Source organism: Telmatherina bonti (genome assembly GCF_933228915.1).
Source record: "Telmatherina bonti genome assembly, chromosome: 16".
In the NCBI taxonomy this organism is placed as follows: domain Eukaryota; kingdom Metazoa; phylum Chordata; class Actinopteri; order Atheriniformes; family Telmatherinidae; genus Telmatherina; species Telmatherina bonti.
In genome coordinates this window covers 23,685,246-23,702,761 of record NC_136614.1, presented here as the reverse complement: position 1 = coordinate 23,702,761, position 17,516 = coordinate 23,685,246, and the positions used below count along the sequence as shown (strand labels likewise).

Sequence of the window (17,516 nt, the reverse complement as noted above, 5' to 3'; positions counted from 1 at the left end):
GGAGATCATAAAGCCAAGGATGTTAATAAGGATTGGCGAGAGAAAGACAGAGAAAAAGCTCTGGTGGAGATTAGTGGGTAATCTGCTGGAGGTAATTTATGCCTTTGTTGTCAAGTGCCCAGGGAAAGACTAATGAAAAACCCTTTAGTGATCACTAATCACCTCTCATACACGCATGCAAATCCACATATCCATGTATCATGAGGCACTGTAAATGTGATTTCGTACATATTAAACATACCTGTTCAAGTAACCAAATGTAAACACAGGGAAATCTGTGTAAACTGGAATGAAGGATGCACATTTAAAATGCAAATCCATACAGCCTGCATTCATGTTTTTCAATCTTGAGCCGCTGGATTGGGCAGTCTTTATTGTTCTTCTCACATCAGGTACTTATAGTAATGAGTGAGCCTCCAGTCGGCATTTGAATGAGGACAAGCATAAAGCTTTTCCAATGGCTGCCCTTCAGATCCTGTTTAGATTTTGTCCCTTTGACTGTGTGGTTGTGCAATAAAACAGCTTTATTGTAGACCTGAAGTCCAGTGTGGATATAGCAAAAATAGAAGACGAGAACACAGATTAAAAAAAATATATATAGAATATAAAAAGAAAAAGATTTTGGATTAAATCGTCAGTGAATTAACTTCTGTAAATTTGCTTTTTTTTTTCTTTTTCTTTTCTGCTTTTGAGTCATGTTGTCTGCCAGGAAGCTTCCCCAAAACGTGTTTGTGTGTGCATGTGTGCCCCCTCTAATGGATTTAACCATGTTGCCCTGGGACCTGCAGCGTAAGCTTGAGACAGATAATAATTTTCTTAATTTCTTTTTAACTACAGCACCATTACAGAAATGGCTTGGTATCGATCACATCTGCTCGGAGTGTGTTGGGGCGTGTGCCCGCGTGTGTGGTTTTCTTGTGTGTGTGCTGCTCCTGTGTGTATGCTGGGACTGTATTTAACTCCTGACAAAGTGCATCTTTTATCACAAGACTCTTTTATCACAAGACAAGAAATAAAATAAAGTTACTCTCAGTTTTTGTGTTAAAACAATGAGGAAATGTCGTGTGTGCTTGTTGTGAAGCTCATCTTGATTTTTAAGCCTCCCTGCTCAAGTGAAGAAGAACTGAAGTTAACAAGAAAGGGGTAAATAGGATATTTAGCTTTTTGGGAAATGTTAAAACAGGCAGAGAAGCTTTTGTTTGTGAAGGAAATTTCCCCATTAACATTTAGTGATTTCACTGGGCCTGCATTTAATGAAAGGAACTAGGGCTGGGCGATATGACCAAAATCTCATAACACAATATAGCTCATTTTATATCCCCGTGACAATATACATAACAATAAAAAATCATTTGTGTAATTTTGTGTCAGTAATTAGTTATGTGTCAGATGTGCTTGGCGACAGCAGCAGTGATCTCCTTCCATCTGCAGGAACTATGGCCGTATGACGTTTCACGGGGAAAGGCCTTATTATGAGCTCTTTCGCCACCACTTGATGCAGCTTTTGCAGCTTTTGCCCATTGACTCTATTCTTTATTCTGTGTTCTTTATCCTGATTCTTGTGCTGGTGATAAAATGAGTTAGTTGTATTGGAGTTCGTTGTTGGGACTGTGAGCTGTTGTCGGAACCAACAACAGACAAAGGTTTGTTAAAATCCTGTTTTACATCTTGATGCATTGAATTTGTTTCTAAAAGTACAAATACAGCAGTCATCTTTAGCCTTTTTAGATTTAAAAGTCAACATTTAGGACCTATAATCTGGTGTGTAAATGAGATGTAGAAGCATTCCTACTCTGACAGATTTTAAACAAATACCTCTATTCACACACTTCTGAATCTCCAGCTGTCTAAAGAGAAGATCCTGACACAGTTCTGGAGGAAATATGAAAGATGCTGACACATCTATGTTTTCCAAACATTGAATTAGGGGGGAAAAAACAGAATCTGAAAAAATTAAATGGATTTAAAAACATTCATAATATCCATCTATATTAGAGGCTAAAAAATGTGTGTTTTGTTCTTGGCATACACACGCTTTCCTTTTTAATAAAATCCCAGTAAACCAATAAAGTGACGATGTTGGCGGTGGTGTTCTTTTACTTCATATGACAGCTCTTTTATACTTTATCAGCCTCTTCCTTTTTTTTTTCTTTTGTTTAATCTCACCATCCTGTCATGCTTGCATATGTTGGCTCACCATCAGGTAAACAATTATTTTCTTTTGAATCTTTTTAATCAGTATGTTTGCAAAATAAATTTTATAAGACTCATACAAGGGCTTCACTTCATGCTTACAAGATGAACAATATTGCAGTGGGGGTGTGTATCGGTTTTTTGTTGTGTATGTGAGAGAAAGACAGGGCTAGATCAGTGCAAAGGACTGTGACAATGAAAGAGCATCGTCTGCTGCAAGGTGTTTACTTACTTATCAGATCACATACAGACCTCAGTCAGAAGTCTAATTTCCTCTTTTGCCACATCACTGGACTAGTGTGTGTGTGTGTGTGTGTGTGTGTGTGTGTGTGTGTGTGTGTGTGTGTGTGTGTGTGTGTGTGTGTGTGTGTGTGTGTGTGTGTGTGTGTGTGTGTGTGTGTGTTAGTGTTAGTGTTTTGATGTTGGATCTGGATGCATGTGAAGACATTAGCTGAACTGTTTTCAAAACATACATGCGGACACTTCTTGAAGCGGCTGAGTTCCAGTCCCTTTGCATTTAGCGGCAATCATGTGCGACAGTGTGAAACACTTTAAGGTGTGCACATTACCTTTTAATCCTCCAGAATCAAAGCTTTCAGTCAGATTGGTCAAAGTTATATTCATACTATCTCTCTCTCTGCAAACCTTCCCTTTGCTGCTCTGTTTTATAATAAGGGTAATTCGGGAAATCATATGAAGTTTTAATGCTACAGCTCTCCTTAAACCTTATGGTTTAATAGGGTTTTTGCATGTGAAATGGTGAATTGCAGCTTATACTGTTCATTCTAAATCTTAGTTGAAATATGCATTAGGATTAGCAAGTGATATGGTTTTGTGAAGATTAAGGCTTATCTGTACTGATATGATGGCCATTTACAGTATACAGTTCCAAAATGAGAGCTGGACATTAGTTAACTGAGAATTATGTATAAATGGATTCATCCAACATTATAGCTTGGGCGATATGCTTTTCTTTCGATTTGATTATTTTGGGTGCCGAGATGATTTAAATTGTAAATCCCAAGTATTGCTGATTTTAGTTTGCTTTTTTGAACACCAGACCATGTGGAAAAAAGTTGCATGATAACCAAGTTTACAGACTATATAATGAGCCAGATTTCCCAAATAAGAAAATAAACTGTGTGTCAGTTTTAAAGATTTATTCAGCAGCAATATTTGAACTTATACTCTTTTTTTTTTTTTTTTTTCAAAAACTTGAGTGTCTGTTGGCCTTCTGCTGCTTTTTAGCTGTTAGCTCTGCATTTACCTCAGGATAACATCTTGCTAGGTGGGCAGTAACGTTAGTCGTGTTATCGCAGTATGCGATGTGCATTACAGAGTCTACAAATAGCTTTCAACATGTCCAGATTCGCTTTTCCCTTCAAAGCAAAAAAATCCAAAATGTATCCACACTTTTACCTTAAAATGGGATGGTGGAAATTTATCTCTGCACATTTTTCTCCGTCTTTTGTTGGAATTGTTTTCCACCCCAGATATGACGCCATGTTACGACATTGTCGAAGAGAAATATTTTGCCCTTTGCTGGAGAAAAGTGGTAACTTATTCTCCATTTGGCATCTAAACATAGAAACGTGAAATTGAAGAAAAAAAATAATCTTAAAAATTAAAAAAAAAAAAAGAAAATCCAGATTATTACTTGAATCAATTTTTTTTCTCCTACTCCTATGCAACATATATTGTACTGTGCTCTGATCAGACTTTCTCTTTCAATTTAGTTTTTCTTCTAAGTTTTAAACCAGCAACTGTGTGAAATTTCATGAAGGACAACACCCCATCTCATCCGTCCCTCTCTCCAGCCCTTTTTTTTTTTTGCTTCGTCTCCAGTTTTCTTACATCGCTCTGAGGAAATGGAGCAAAGTAATTACAATGAGTGTGAGCACTAAGCCACCAATCTTTGATGTGCCAGAATGTGTTTTGAGTCGGTGTTAATCTTTGTTAGTGTGTGTAGAGGAGCCGTGATAATACCTGATAGCACCCGCCGTAATGAGGGATTAAGGATTAAAACGGTGGAGGAGAGGTCAGTTCCCCTGTGGTCACGCTGCTGTTGATCCCTAACATTTTTTTCTATAAAGTGCGGACACTGCTTAACCCGGTCAGGTTGGGAATTAAACTTAGAAGCATATGGTGGAAAATGCTGCATCTTGTGTGTCCTGAAGGGGCGGACCTGACCACATGCAGTAGTTTTCTGCCTTGTGGTTTCTTTCTCAGGGGCAAACCTTGAGTGATTTGTAGGTAAATCCTTGGTGTTGATGGTCATCCACTTTATTTGCAGTCGTGATTGGATCACACTGAAAATTGATTTGATTCTTTCAGGACAATCACTCACCTCACTGACAGCTAGCATCCTATACATAACTGTACGGTTTTTGTGGTCCTAAGAAGTTGATTTGTTGCCTTTTTAGAAAATAATTTGGTTTAGTGGCACATTGCTGCGTTGTAGTCATCAATACAATAGGTCTCTGTGGGAATACTGTATAAGCTCTATTTAGTGGTATAAGGCTGTGTTTGTGCAGCTGAAAGACAAAGCTAGACAATTGATTTGAATATGTTTAACTTCAGTAATGTCTTGTTTTTGGATAAGATGTTGCATCTTAACCATGCTGAAGTGTTTGTGCTGTGTTTGTGTCTTTAGGCTCACTCTGGAGCAGAAAGAACTGTGTCGGAGCCGACTGAAACTGCTTTCCTACCTGGACCGGCTGGCAACATATGAGGTATAAACAATCCCTCATGACTCAGAAAACCTCAACAAAGTTCCTAAATTAGATCAAGACATTGCTAGCTGTTTAAATTAGTGAGCAGATTTAATCAGGACTGCATTAAACAACCACCTTGCTTATCATTTAATCTATTAATGCACTGGTTCCCAGTCTGGGGCCCCTTCCTAAATAAGATCACCAGGGGTCTATGAGGTCTTCACTCTCCACGGTGGCTGTAAAAATTTAATTTATGCATGAACAAAATCATAACAGGCTGATGGGATAATCAGGTGTCCAGGATGAAACAGTGATTGAGTTCATCTGTATTTCTGTCCCAACAGCTTTTCTGCTTAAAACAACACGTCTTGTTGACACATTCACTACCTGCAATCAAACAGCCAGAAGATGAAGGGTTCTGATCAAGCACAACACCGTGCAGACCAAAGTACAGAACTAGTCAAATTGAAAAGATGGAGCCACATAATGGCTGCTGCGGATGAAACTGCCGTGTGGCACTCTGATTTGCACAGCAATTTACTCGGCACATGAATTTCTGGAGGAAATCAAGTCCTGTTTTAGCGGTGCTGCTTGGCACTTCACAAGGAAGTCAAGAGTGCACTTCAACATTTGCAACATTGAAGATGTTGGAATAACTGCTGGGCTAATCAGCTCACTTTTTCCTATGTGATTCAGTGTCAAAGTAATCGTTTCAGAGGAATGCAAACAAAAAGTTTTGGAAGTTCAAACTGCACAATGTTGAATCCCGGCTGCCGATACACATGATTTGAGATAATTCTTCCATTTAGCGCCAAAACCATGTAGAAAGAGCCTTCAGTGCTGGTTTAAAAAACAAAGCAAAACATGACATGATTTGAAAAATGCAACATTTGACCATTTAATCAGTCGTCTGGGGTATGAATGTCAATGTGGACAGAAAAAAAGACTTAACATCCCAAAAAATGAGTGCAAATGAAGTTTTGGGTGTTAGAATTTTTGTGTCCATGTGCATATTCATGCATGCTATTTTATGCTTAGTGGAGGGGAGAGAAAAAGGCTTTTTTTTTTTTTTTTTTGTTTTGTGGCTACAAGTGGGGAGGACCTGTGGGGAAGAGAAAAAAGAAGAAAAAAAATGGATCCGGACACAGCTTCTCTTCTTAAAAACAAAACAAACAAAAAGCAAAAAACCCATGATGATTGATTGTAGGCAGTTTTATTCCAAATATCAACCTGATGGCTTAAATTAAAATGGCTAAAACTGCATATATTGCGTGTTAAAATAAAGAAAAAACAAAAATCGATTAGAATATATTTTCTTTGCACTGTGGATGCACAATATTATTCTCATTGCAAATTCAAACAAGAGTCCAGAAGGAAACCAAGGCGATGGCTCTACATCATCATTATGCAAACTGTTGCATTGACTGGTCCAGTCGGTAGCAAGCAGACTGGGGTGGGGGGTTCCACTCTCAAAGGGTTCATCTTGCATATGTGGGACTTATGTTTCTAAAGGCACATATGTAGGAATGTCTTAGAAGCTTCATCAGTTACAATTAAAAATAACACAAAGTTGTAGCTTCATTAATGTCTTTCAGTTTAATGCATGTGTGTGTGTGTGTGACACACAAACAACTTTTATGTTTTATTAAAAACATTATTTACTGCTTAGTTGTTTTCCCACAGGCAAACCAATGCTTTTCTGTTTTCATATTCAATCTCTTCAAAGCAGAAAAGCTTTTCTCATTTCCCCTTGACTGATACTTTCTCTAAACCTCAGTCATCTCTTTAGAAAGAAAAGGAAATAAAAGGTTTAAGATATTTCAGTGAAATGCATTTTCAAGAAGTACATAGAAGAATTAAAAATCTGGTAACCAGCTGACAAGCTGATCACACCTCTTTCAACATAAGGAAATATTATTTTTATACATTATTGATGGACCTTATATATAAGCACTTGAGTACAGCACAGACTCGTGCTTGAATTGGAACTTGACACTTTTGACACTTGCAACTAAATGCATAAAATAGTGGATTTCATATTGACTATGAATAATGTTAACATGCTCACCCTTTTCATCCACAGTAAATCACAGATGAACAGGGTCTTACTTTCTTCATGCAGGAGGGGAAAGATGAGATTTTGCCTTGCTAGATATTCAACTCAGACAGAATGACGTCTCTCTCTTTACTCTGACATTGTCATGGTAACTGCAGTACTCGTCAGATTCCTTTTGCCCCAATCCATTTTCTCTGCCTGTCTATGAATATGATATTAGGGTTTTTATCATCCCGACTTGGGCTGGCTCTGTCTGCATACGACCCATTCAAAGGCTATCCATCAGGCACACACATCCTCACACGCTCTCGGATGCGGTTGCACGCACACACCAGCTCTGGAGGAGAAGATGCTACAGATTTTATACCCACAGATAAATCCCTCTAGCCAAAGGCCAAAACAACAAATGTTCCTTCCTGACATATGCACACACACTCCCAGCTTCCTCAGATCATTCTAACTAAAAGGACAGGACAGCTGGAAGCTTGAAAGTTAAATAGCATCTCTGTTGACTTTGTCTTAGTGCATTCATTTGCAGGCTCATCATCTTCTGGCCCTTTTCTCTCTCTCAGCTTTAAGTTCGAGTTTCCAGCGATAACGTTTATTTTAGAAAGCTAGCCGTCTCCTTTATAAACTTCTTTTTGTGCCACGTTCCATCTTTCTCAATTTATCTTGCCTCTCTTCTTTCCAGGAGATACTTGGCGGACCCCATGAAGCAGAGCAGAAATATGATGCCGAGTTCTTCAAGAAGTTCCGAAGTCAAAATATTGTCTTGTCAGCAAGAAACTACGCCAGGGTAACATTAGCTTTCTCCTTCCTTTCAGAATCTCTCATTAATGATTTCTTCATTTTAGTTGCATATGTTGACATTTAATATCCGCAATATACAGAATATGTGACAATACACTTGGCTTTCTATCAGACCTCCCTGCACCACTCTTTTGAACCAAAAGTTCAGTTTCATCTACGTGTTGTGCTCTGTGTCTGATTGTATTTTTATCATTCGTTTTTGGGGGCTTTGGCCTCATAAAGAGTGATTTTAGCTTAGGGAATCACACAAGCAGTAGTTTGAATATTTTTATCACACGCTTTGCTTGCCTGCAGGAGAGTAACGTGCAGGCTCTGGATATTCTCTTCACCTTCCATGGAGCAGAACTCCTACAACATCGGCTCACTCTCCTTTACAACTTTCCAGAAACCACCTCTCCCCACGAGTACACCGTCTTGCTGCCTGAAGCCCGGTGAGATGCACAAAATACCCACAAGCATAAAGATGCAAATAACTAAACGGGGAAAAACTAGACTGACTGCAAAAACAACAATGTTCTGGCTTTTTTAGCAAATCTTGATGTTGATAGTTTATTTGCAACTTAACAAGTACATCGCAGAAGGAAATAAATCTAATTAAGGGATATAAAATAAGCATACTGCTGAAAGACAAGATCACCTAATGCCAGCTGTATCCAAAACAATCCTCTCCATACCCTCCATGTTAGTCTTTTTGTCCCAGATCTGTGTGACTGCTGTTGCTGGAATTTTAACTCAAGGATTGTCACCAGCTTTGTCCTTGAGTCTGAGGTGTAATGGGAGAGAGTAGAGGGGGAGAAAGGAGTCTAAATAAAACAGTCTTTTCATTTTTAAGGACATAATATACAATATATTAAATCTTATTACTACAACACAACACTTTCCTGTGTTAAAAAAATTAGCATAATTATGATCTTAACAAGAGTGTGCAGCATGTCTCTGTGTGCCTCAAATTTCCTTTTCATGTCATATTGCCAACAGCGCTGAGTGTTTGCTTGTCTCTGTTGCAAGTCTCTGTTGAATTTAGGGCTGTTTTAGCTTTTCCTCCAATGAATAAATCACACACTTCAATTAAAAAGTCTCCCAAAAAGAGAGGGATAAGGTTAGACTCAAATTGGTGGGTTTTATCTGAAAACGGAGGGACTTGTTAAGTTTGCAGAAATGCTGCACTTTACGTTTCATTTAGTTGGATTTTGGCTGTTTTTGGTTTGTTTCACCGTCATACATGCGTGATAGTTGTAAATGACACCTTTAAGCTGACCACTAAAGTCAACACTGAAGTCTAAGGGGACAGAGTGGAAAATGAACCAGTATTACATATTGTTGACCTGGATGTACCTCTCCAGTATATTTAAGTGTGCGTTTTTGCTGTGACCCAGTGACAAGCGGTTAAAATTCATTAGCAGATGCAAAACTGGCGTTCACATTTTATTATTCAGTGGTTCAGGTTGAAACGAGCTGAATTCACAAAGTTCTCATTAGAGACATACATCTATGAAAACAGGAAGCCACACTTACACCTCTGGAATGCAGCAGTCTCACATTATTGTACATTTAAAATTAAAATTGCCCTAAAAGTGGAATAACACCTTCGCAGGTGCTCGCGCCCCAAGGTCTCTCTTGCATCTTCTTCACACTTTCGCACAGCAGGAATACTTCTGCCGCTTTCAAAGCACACACTTAGAGACTTGAGGTTTCTGCCACTGCACGCGTACACTAATAGAGATGGCTAATTGCCAGTTACGTATTTACATGCAAACGCCGAGTGGGGGTGGGTGGCTTACGGGTGGACGTGTGAGAAGAAGACGGTGTTTTCTGATGAAAGAAATCTTACTTCGCCTTCTTTGTTCCTCTTATAGAGGTGACAGACAGGGCGCACTAATGCGCCCTGTCTGTCTGTCACTTCTCCACTTTTGTTCACCTTTACGCTTTATGCGCGCTACGTTTCTTCTCACCCTTCGCCATTTCACTAAAATGTCTGTATTCGCTCCCGTCAAATGTAGTCAAATGCCACATGTAGGTGTTCCAAAGAAACATGTTTAAAAGCGCAGAGTCAGCTAGAGTCACGACCTGTACTATATGGGAATAATAGTTTCATTGTTTCCTCCTCTACACACACACACACACTTCTCAGCAGCCCCTTTTTATTAGCCATGTCTGAGTTTGTATGGAGGTCAGGCGATTGTGGCTCTGCAGTGAGCATCCATCATGGCACTGCCGCTGTGGGGCAGTTTCCTATTTCCCCAGCTTGTGAGCACCAACTGCTGCTCCAACAACACTTCCCCTCGCACTGCAGCAGACGGAGCTCGCTCACACCATCTGTTTGGAGCGTACACTCTATAATACTAAAGCCTTGCTTCGCTGGAATAGAGCGGAGATGCGGTATTCTTCTGTTATATCGATCAGGTCTGCACGGGGACCTCTAGAGTTGATGAAGCACGGAGAGTGGTTGCATTTTGTTGAAAACTTTGCTGTAGTTAAAAAAAAAAAGGGTTGATCCAGTGGAAATGAAAAATAAACGGGAGCTCCAGGTTTTCTTTGGATCTTCTTTTTGCTCCTGCTTCTCTGCCTCCGAGGTGTGAAGTGGATCAGGGGTGAGGGCGCAAAATAATTTATTCCTCCTATCGATATCTGAGCACACTCGCCAATATTTACTCCACACTCTCCGACTCGGCTGTCTTTATTGAGGAATGAGGACCAGGGAGCAAGGAGAAGAAAGTTTAAAAAAAAACAAAAAACAAAAAACACACACAAAGGGAAAAGGCTTGACTTTATCTAGGACTTATCAATCTCTGTTCTGCCAGTGTTAGAAAAAGTCTCCCCGTTTTTGCAAGCTGTCATACATCCCAGCGTTTACTTGCTTTTCATACATTTTGTGATTGGACAGAATTTGTGGTTTTGCTAAAGTAAATAAAACCAACTGCAGCAGTATGAGTGCTCTCAGTTTGTAACTGCACCAAAGATGTAGATGATTTGTAGCCCACTGGTATCTTTTTGAGTTATACATCCATCCTACATGTTTTCTGTCCACAGATGAATATTACATGAAAAAAAAATGCACCTCTTCCAGAAAATATAAGATAGCGTTTGTTTACCATCTTGAGGATGCATGCATGTACTTTGTGGCATGTGAATGTTCGTGTCACAGACCTTCCAGCTAATGCACGTGAGGTTACAGAGCCATTCTTCATGTTTGTTGCTTTTCTGGTGTGTTTCTCATTTATCTTCCTCAGAACTGTCACACTCAAGGAGACCAGGAAGAAGTAGAGCTCAGCACCAGCGTAGTTTATAGAAAAATTCTTGCTATTTACAACCGAGGCATGAGCTCTTTTCACAAGTTCTTTGACTTGTTTATTGTTGCGATTTTGTGTTTTGCTTTCTCCTCTTCCTTTCCCATATTCCATTTGGCTGTTTCCATTTCCCATATGTTGCTAGCTCTTGAGTTTTCCTCTAGTTTATGGCCATATTTATTTTCAGACAGTAAATGCCTTCGGTGATTTATCAGGTGCCATTATAGGTGGGCGAGTAGGTGTAGGTTAGTGCGGTTCATTTTTTTGATTCCTGGCAAGTCATTGGCCTTTGTTCAAAAATGTGATATGTCCTCTGATGTATTTGCACTTGTGTTCGCTTTCTCTTTAAATCTGCAGCTTCTTCATGCCTTTTCCTTTTTTTAAAAATTTTTTTTATTTTTTTTTATCTTCTATAGCCTAGATGACAGAGGTGAGTTGGTGTTGATTCCCTGGGATGAGCAAAGGCACAGAGAGATGGACTGGTGCGAGGCAGAGGAGTGCAGGTAATTAGTTCACATCAACCTTGAATACATTTTTAGCTCTATACATAAAAGATGATTAAATCCAGCAGTTAGACAAAATTGACTTAATATATCATCATAAATTCCATTATTCCTGAGCCGTAGCAAAGCCTCTAGCTGTGCAGAATAGTTCAAACTCCTGCTCCACGCAGGCCAGGCGCTTGTTGGCATCATCATGTAAAACAAAACATGACACCCTATTATCCAAATGTTGAGGAGAGCTGTAACAAACTAACATCAGCAATTCATGCCATTTTCCTGCTACTGCTGGGAGGCCAGATTCATTTACTATTTTATTTACAGAACTTTTTTTCTTTCATATAATATTCTGTCATGGATAATCATGATTTCAGCTATATGCCGTTGTTTTCTAGTCTAGGGGTTACAGCAAATTTAACTAATATTGAAGCTACTAGATTACGTTTTTCTGTTTCCCTACTTAGCTCTCTCCTCTGCTTGTTTTACTCCTTCACTTATGGTTAAGGTTATACTCAATATTTATTTGATTAACACCCATTAAAACAAATCATAGGCTTCTCTAAATACTTATGGCCGACATCTTCACCCTTTTACCTTTAAGCTCGCCCCACTCAGCAGCCCATGGATTTGTCACCTTTATTTTCAGTGAAAGTTAAATTGTTCTCTGAAAGAGCAGGGCGCTCTAGGTGGACAAATGGTGTTCTGCTTTTAGAATATTTTCAGTGACTGCAGCAAAGTAGATCCAACCTAATCACTGATTGTTACTAATGAAAGTCCCTAATCACATATGGGGTTTTGTTAATATATCTTTATGTTAGAATAATTGTGACATTGGAGGTTTGGTGCAAGAAGATGACCTGACTACATAGATTATTTCTTTGGACATATAAAATATATTGTTTTATGTTTTATTTTTAAGAAAAAAAATGGAATACCACTGGATCAACTCTTTCTGCAACAACTGATTCCTCACATATATGTATAATTGATAAATTGCACATTCTACCATCCATGAACTTTCTAGAGCGGTGCTGGAACAGAACTTGTTTGATGATGATGGTTTCCTGTATGAGGGGGCTCCGGAGCTGGTGAGATTCCGCACAGTTACACCGTCCATCGAGCTGCTCACTGACTGGTACCGGAGCAGAGCCCAGGATATCGACTCCTGCTCCAGACAGGTAGAAGCACTTGGGGTACCAGCTTACTCCACACTGCTTGCTGTATAGTTGAAAAATGTTGCCCAGCAACCTTGTTTACCGACTTATCAGATGTGTTCATATACGAAAAAACCTGCAATTCCTATCAGTGCCTTCGTTCATGGACCGACTCAAAGTGCTTTATTAGCACACGTTCTTCCTTCTGCTGAGAGATGCTGCTAGTCATTGGGGAGCCAAAACAAATTCAATTCGGTTCAATTCAATTCAGCTGTATTTGTATGGTAGCACTTAGCAACAGTGTCATCTCAGGGCACTTTACAGACACATTAATTTAGGCCATTTCAGAAAAATAGCTTAGTTAAGGAAAACCAACAGATTACATCAAATCTTGAATTCAATCCAACCCCCATACATGGGCCTAGAGAGGGGATGCAGGTTCTAATCATATGTTCATCCTTATCAGCATGTTTAGTGCTTGTATCTCTCATATTTTTATTGACTGGGTGACGTACTAGACATGTATTTGGCATGTTAGGAAGGTTACTGTGTTCACAGAGTGACTTAAGCTAAGATTAATCAGTTTTTTGTTATTGTTCGAGGGACATTGACTGAGTGTTTGTCACTAAGCCTGTCAGTCAGTTGGGTGAACTATGCCAGATCTCATTTCCAACCTGTGATTTTCAGGAAGTACTGAAAGTTGGGGAATCCAAAACAAAAAGCACCTGTTTGGAATATTTCACAGGCAAACAGATTGATTAAAGCAGAAGAGTGTGATGATGGGGTATGAAAGGAAATAAACAATCAGTGTCCTCAGTTCCTAAACACTTTGTAGTAAAACTATGCCTCTATCAATTACTACTTATTAAATTTTAATTACCTCGGAGCACCACTCATCACTTTTACTTAACTTAAGATTCAGGAGGATGAGAAAACCTGAAATATACTTAATTCAATAAACACAGTCTCACTTAAAGTAGTAAATTCTCAGAACGAATGAACCAGAAATTGTACATTCAGAAATTATGACAAGAACGGATGAATTGATTATACATATTTATTACAATGATGGTAAACATACAGCAGTGAAAATGAGCAATGATGGAGAGGTTATTGGTGAGATGGTCAAGTGAATTTGTTTACAGGGATTTTCATTTATGACAGTAATAATGAGAGGTAAAAATGAATTGAATGAAATGGGGCAGAAAGGAACTGGTTGGAATTGAAGCAATTAAATCGGTATCGTTATTTCACTTAAATCTTTGTTAAAATTATACGTAGTGATATTGTGTTTGAATGAGAATTCAAATTTATACTTTGGTTAAATTTGATGTACTGTTGAACACCACAAGTGATATCAAAGCGGTATGAAGATCCTACTTTTTCCCGCTGGGTCAGTTGATGGAGCCGGCGGACCGGGTGGTTCTGTCCTGGACTGCAAGTCTCCGGGAAATGGACCTTCTGGCGTCGGGAGAAGTAGGTCTGGAGCTGCTCTGATGAACGGGTTGGGATCTCTGTCCAGCAGAATCCCAGAACCAAGGGCGGTGTTTCTCGTACTCAAATTATTCCAAAGGGTGTGTTCCACGCGTACTGTCTGAGGGTAGGCAGTACTTGTACAGACGCAAAAATTAGTGGAACTGCGGTTCTGGTGAATTACTGATCTCAAAAAGGAAAAATAAAAATGTTCGCTGGGTAAACTTAAACAAGGCTTGTTTCGCCTTCAAAACAAATATTACTTTTCTGTTCGAACTTCTCATTAAGATCTTACGCGCACAAAAGAAGAGAGATGGAGTAAACTTATGAGAACAAAGAAACAGCTGCGTACAGCGGAAAGTTGCGAGAGGGCAACGAAATTAAGTCAAAGTACAAGAATCACGGCGATCGAGAGTCAAGGGCCGAGAGAGAAGACAAGGGAGGAAAAAAAAAAACCCCCGAAGTCCAGAGCGCGGGTCCATTTAACTGGACCCTTCCTCCTAGGTCCTGACCAATCACAAACCACTAATAGTCAGAAGGCTGGTCAGTCTTACCCAATCAGGTCAGCTTTGATTGTTAACCAAGAGGGTAGGAGTGATTCAGGTCTTATTTCACTGCAGGCCCTGGTTCCTTTCTCCCATTTCATTAACATGATCATGATAATCAAATTATTAACTTTGTTTCCTAGTTTTAAGCATGGCAATCAACATTCTGGGGACTCATGCAGATGTTTTGTTTGCTTGAAAAGGGAACATTTACCAATAGTAATACTTTTACACATGAAACCCAATTGTTGCATATTTCACATATTTCTTATCAAGTGTGGATTAATCCATTGGCATGACTTGTCTTCCTCAGCCGATGAATCCTGAAAGAGTGTTACATTCTTATCCATTCCTATTATTTGCTTAACAGGGGTTCCAAACTTGGAAGGATATAACCAACATTATGTAGTAAAGTGTTCATGATTGATTCTGATGTGTGATCAGTTCAAGGATTTAAATCACATATGAGAATGAATAAAAAGGGAAACTTCAGTCAAACCTATCAACAAAAATCATGTAGGCTACATTAAACCAGTTAGTGAAAGGAAATTTAAAGGAGACACAAAGAAGTGCATCTGGAGTTTCTTCCTGTGGGGAGAGGGGTGGATCTGTCACCCAGAATGTATATTCGGGGAGGATCAAAGCAGAGTTGCCGGGTCTCTCTCCTGGCGCCGTTGAGTCTTATCTTGAGGTGTAAAGGTGTCATTTTGACAAGGGCCAGTTGCTTAGTTCGATGTGACATTCCGTATCTATTGACCTAAGGGACTGTAAACTGTGTTAGAGGTTTTGTTCAGACCATCTGGTTTGGGGTCTGCAGGAGGTCCTGAAAGAGAAATCTGGAGGTAAATGTGAATTGTGTGTTTATCTGGGGGGGGGAAAGAAAAGAAAACTAATACACCCGAAGCCGTCCTCCTCTTTCGGGTAAAAAAGGTCATTTTCTCCAGTCCTCTAGGATGACACCCCTCTGACTGCAAGAGGAGATCAAGAGCCCATAATTTAATCCAGCCAAGGAGAAAAAGAAAAGGAAAATAAAAGTTGTTTTATTCCTCCTGGAAAAGCCTTGGAGGCTACAACTTATTGAGTGTTGTTAAAGGGAACGGTGATAAAAAACACAGTGGTAAACATGCACCTGTCTTATCTAATTTTTGGAATGTGTTGCAGGTGTTTCATGAATATTTGCCTAAAAAAAAAAAAGAGTTTAACAGTTTGACTGTCAAGTATCTTTTCTAGTCTTTTTTAGTGTTATCAATTTAATAAAGATTAAAATGGTTTTGCAAATCATTGTATTTAGATTTCATCTACATTTTACACAACTTCCAACCTCATTGGAAATGGATTTGTAAAGGAGAGAGGCTGTATTTTTCCGTGCGTGCGTGCGTGCGTGCGTGCGTGCGTGTGTGTGTGTGTGTGTGTGTGTGTGTGTGTGTGTGTGTGTGTGTTGTAAGAGCGTGGAGAGAGCTGGCATGGGGCTGATGGCTGATGTGTTACAGGCTGCTTCCAGCAGAGCTTTTTCTTTTCCAGGGAACAGGCTACTGGGAGCCATGGCTCCCAGTAGCCTGTTCCCTGGATCACGCTCCGCCTTACCTTTTTAGATAGAAAGGCTGCTATATTTTTACCTTTAAACATATTATGTCTGATTGTGATTGATCATTAGGTCTCTTGGTGCCTTACACTCGGTGTGTGTTGCATGTGGTGGGAGCAGCAGCTCTGCAACTGAATTTGCCAGAAACTGTCAAGTTGTTTACCATCATTTTTATTGATACATTTCAATTTGTGGCTGGAAGGAGGTTTTGTTCAAACAGCTCGCTACCATGGTGACAACTGGTTTTCATGAACCATTTTAGTTTTCAACCACTGCCACTTACATTGAAGTGTGCAGATTCTTTTTGCTCTCACATTTGGTTTTGTGGCAGTTAACAGCTCTTTGCAAAAGTATTGAGCTGCCCCTCTTTTTTAATATTGTTCTTCCAAAGAGCCAAAGACATCTTCAGCAGTAGTTCTGCTGGCATTCTTCAAGATTTTCACTTTTTTTCAAACACTCCTCATTTACTTTCTGTTCAGTCCTTGGAGCTGACCGTTTTCAAAAGATTAAATTTGTTTAAATCTCTTTAACCTTGACCTCTGAGTCATTTGATTAAAAAAACAAAAAAACAAAACTCCTCTCACCCACCCCTCCCATCTCCCCAGGGTAGGGCGGGTAGCTGTTCTCTCAAGCTTGGGTTCTCTACCAGAGTCCTGGGAGCTTGAGGGTCCTACGCAGTATCTTAGCTGTTAGGATTGTGCTTTTCTGGAAAGAGATGTCTGATGTTTCACCAGGTATCTGTTGGAGCCACTTCTCCAGTGTGGGGGACACAGCCCCCAATGATCCGATCACTATGGGTACCACTGTTGCTTTCACCCTCCAGACCTTCTCTAGCTCTTCCTTGTGGCGTAGGTACTTCTCCAGTTTCTCATGCTCCTTTTTCCTGATTTCCGTCATTGGGGATGGTTACATCGATCACGATGGCTTTCCTGTGCTGCTTATCCATGATCCATTATCATGGTTTTTATATATATATATATATATATATATATGTATATATATATATATATATATATATATATATATATATATATATATATATATACAGTATCTCACAAAAGGGAGTACACCCCTTGTATTTCTGCAAATATTTTATTATATCTTTTCATGGGACAGCACTACGGAAATGACACCTTGACACAATGTACAGTAGACAGTGTACAGCTTGTATAACAGTCTGAATTCACTGTCCCCTCAAAATA

The 17,516-nt window shown here is 39.4% G+C and overlaps 1 protein-coding gene across 1 annotated transcript in view; it reads left to right on the top strand.

Moving 5' to 3' along the window:
* nbas (NBAS subunit of NRZ tethering complex) overlaps positions 1-17,516 on the top strand; it is a 181,537-nt gene that overhangs the window by 33,676 nt on the left and 130,345 nt on the right. The window contains exons 19-23 of the mRNA XM_079255987.1: positions 4,847-4,925; positions 7,655-7,759; positions 8,068-8,204; positions 11,477-11,563; positions 12,585-12,738. Coding sequence (XP_079112113.1) covers positions 4,847-4,925; positions 7,655-7,759; positions 8,068-8,204; positions 11,477-11,563; positions 12,585-12,738 — 562 coding nt within the window. The remainder of the gene's footprint in view (positions 1-4,846; positions 4,926-7,654; positions 7,760-8,067; positions 8,205-11,476; positions 11,564-12,584; positions 12,739-17,516) is intronic.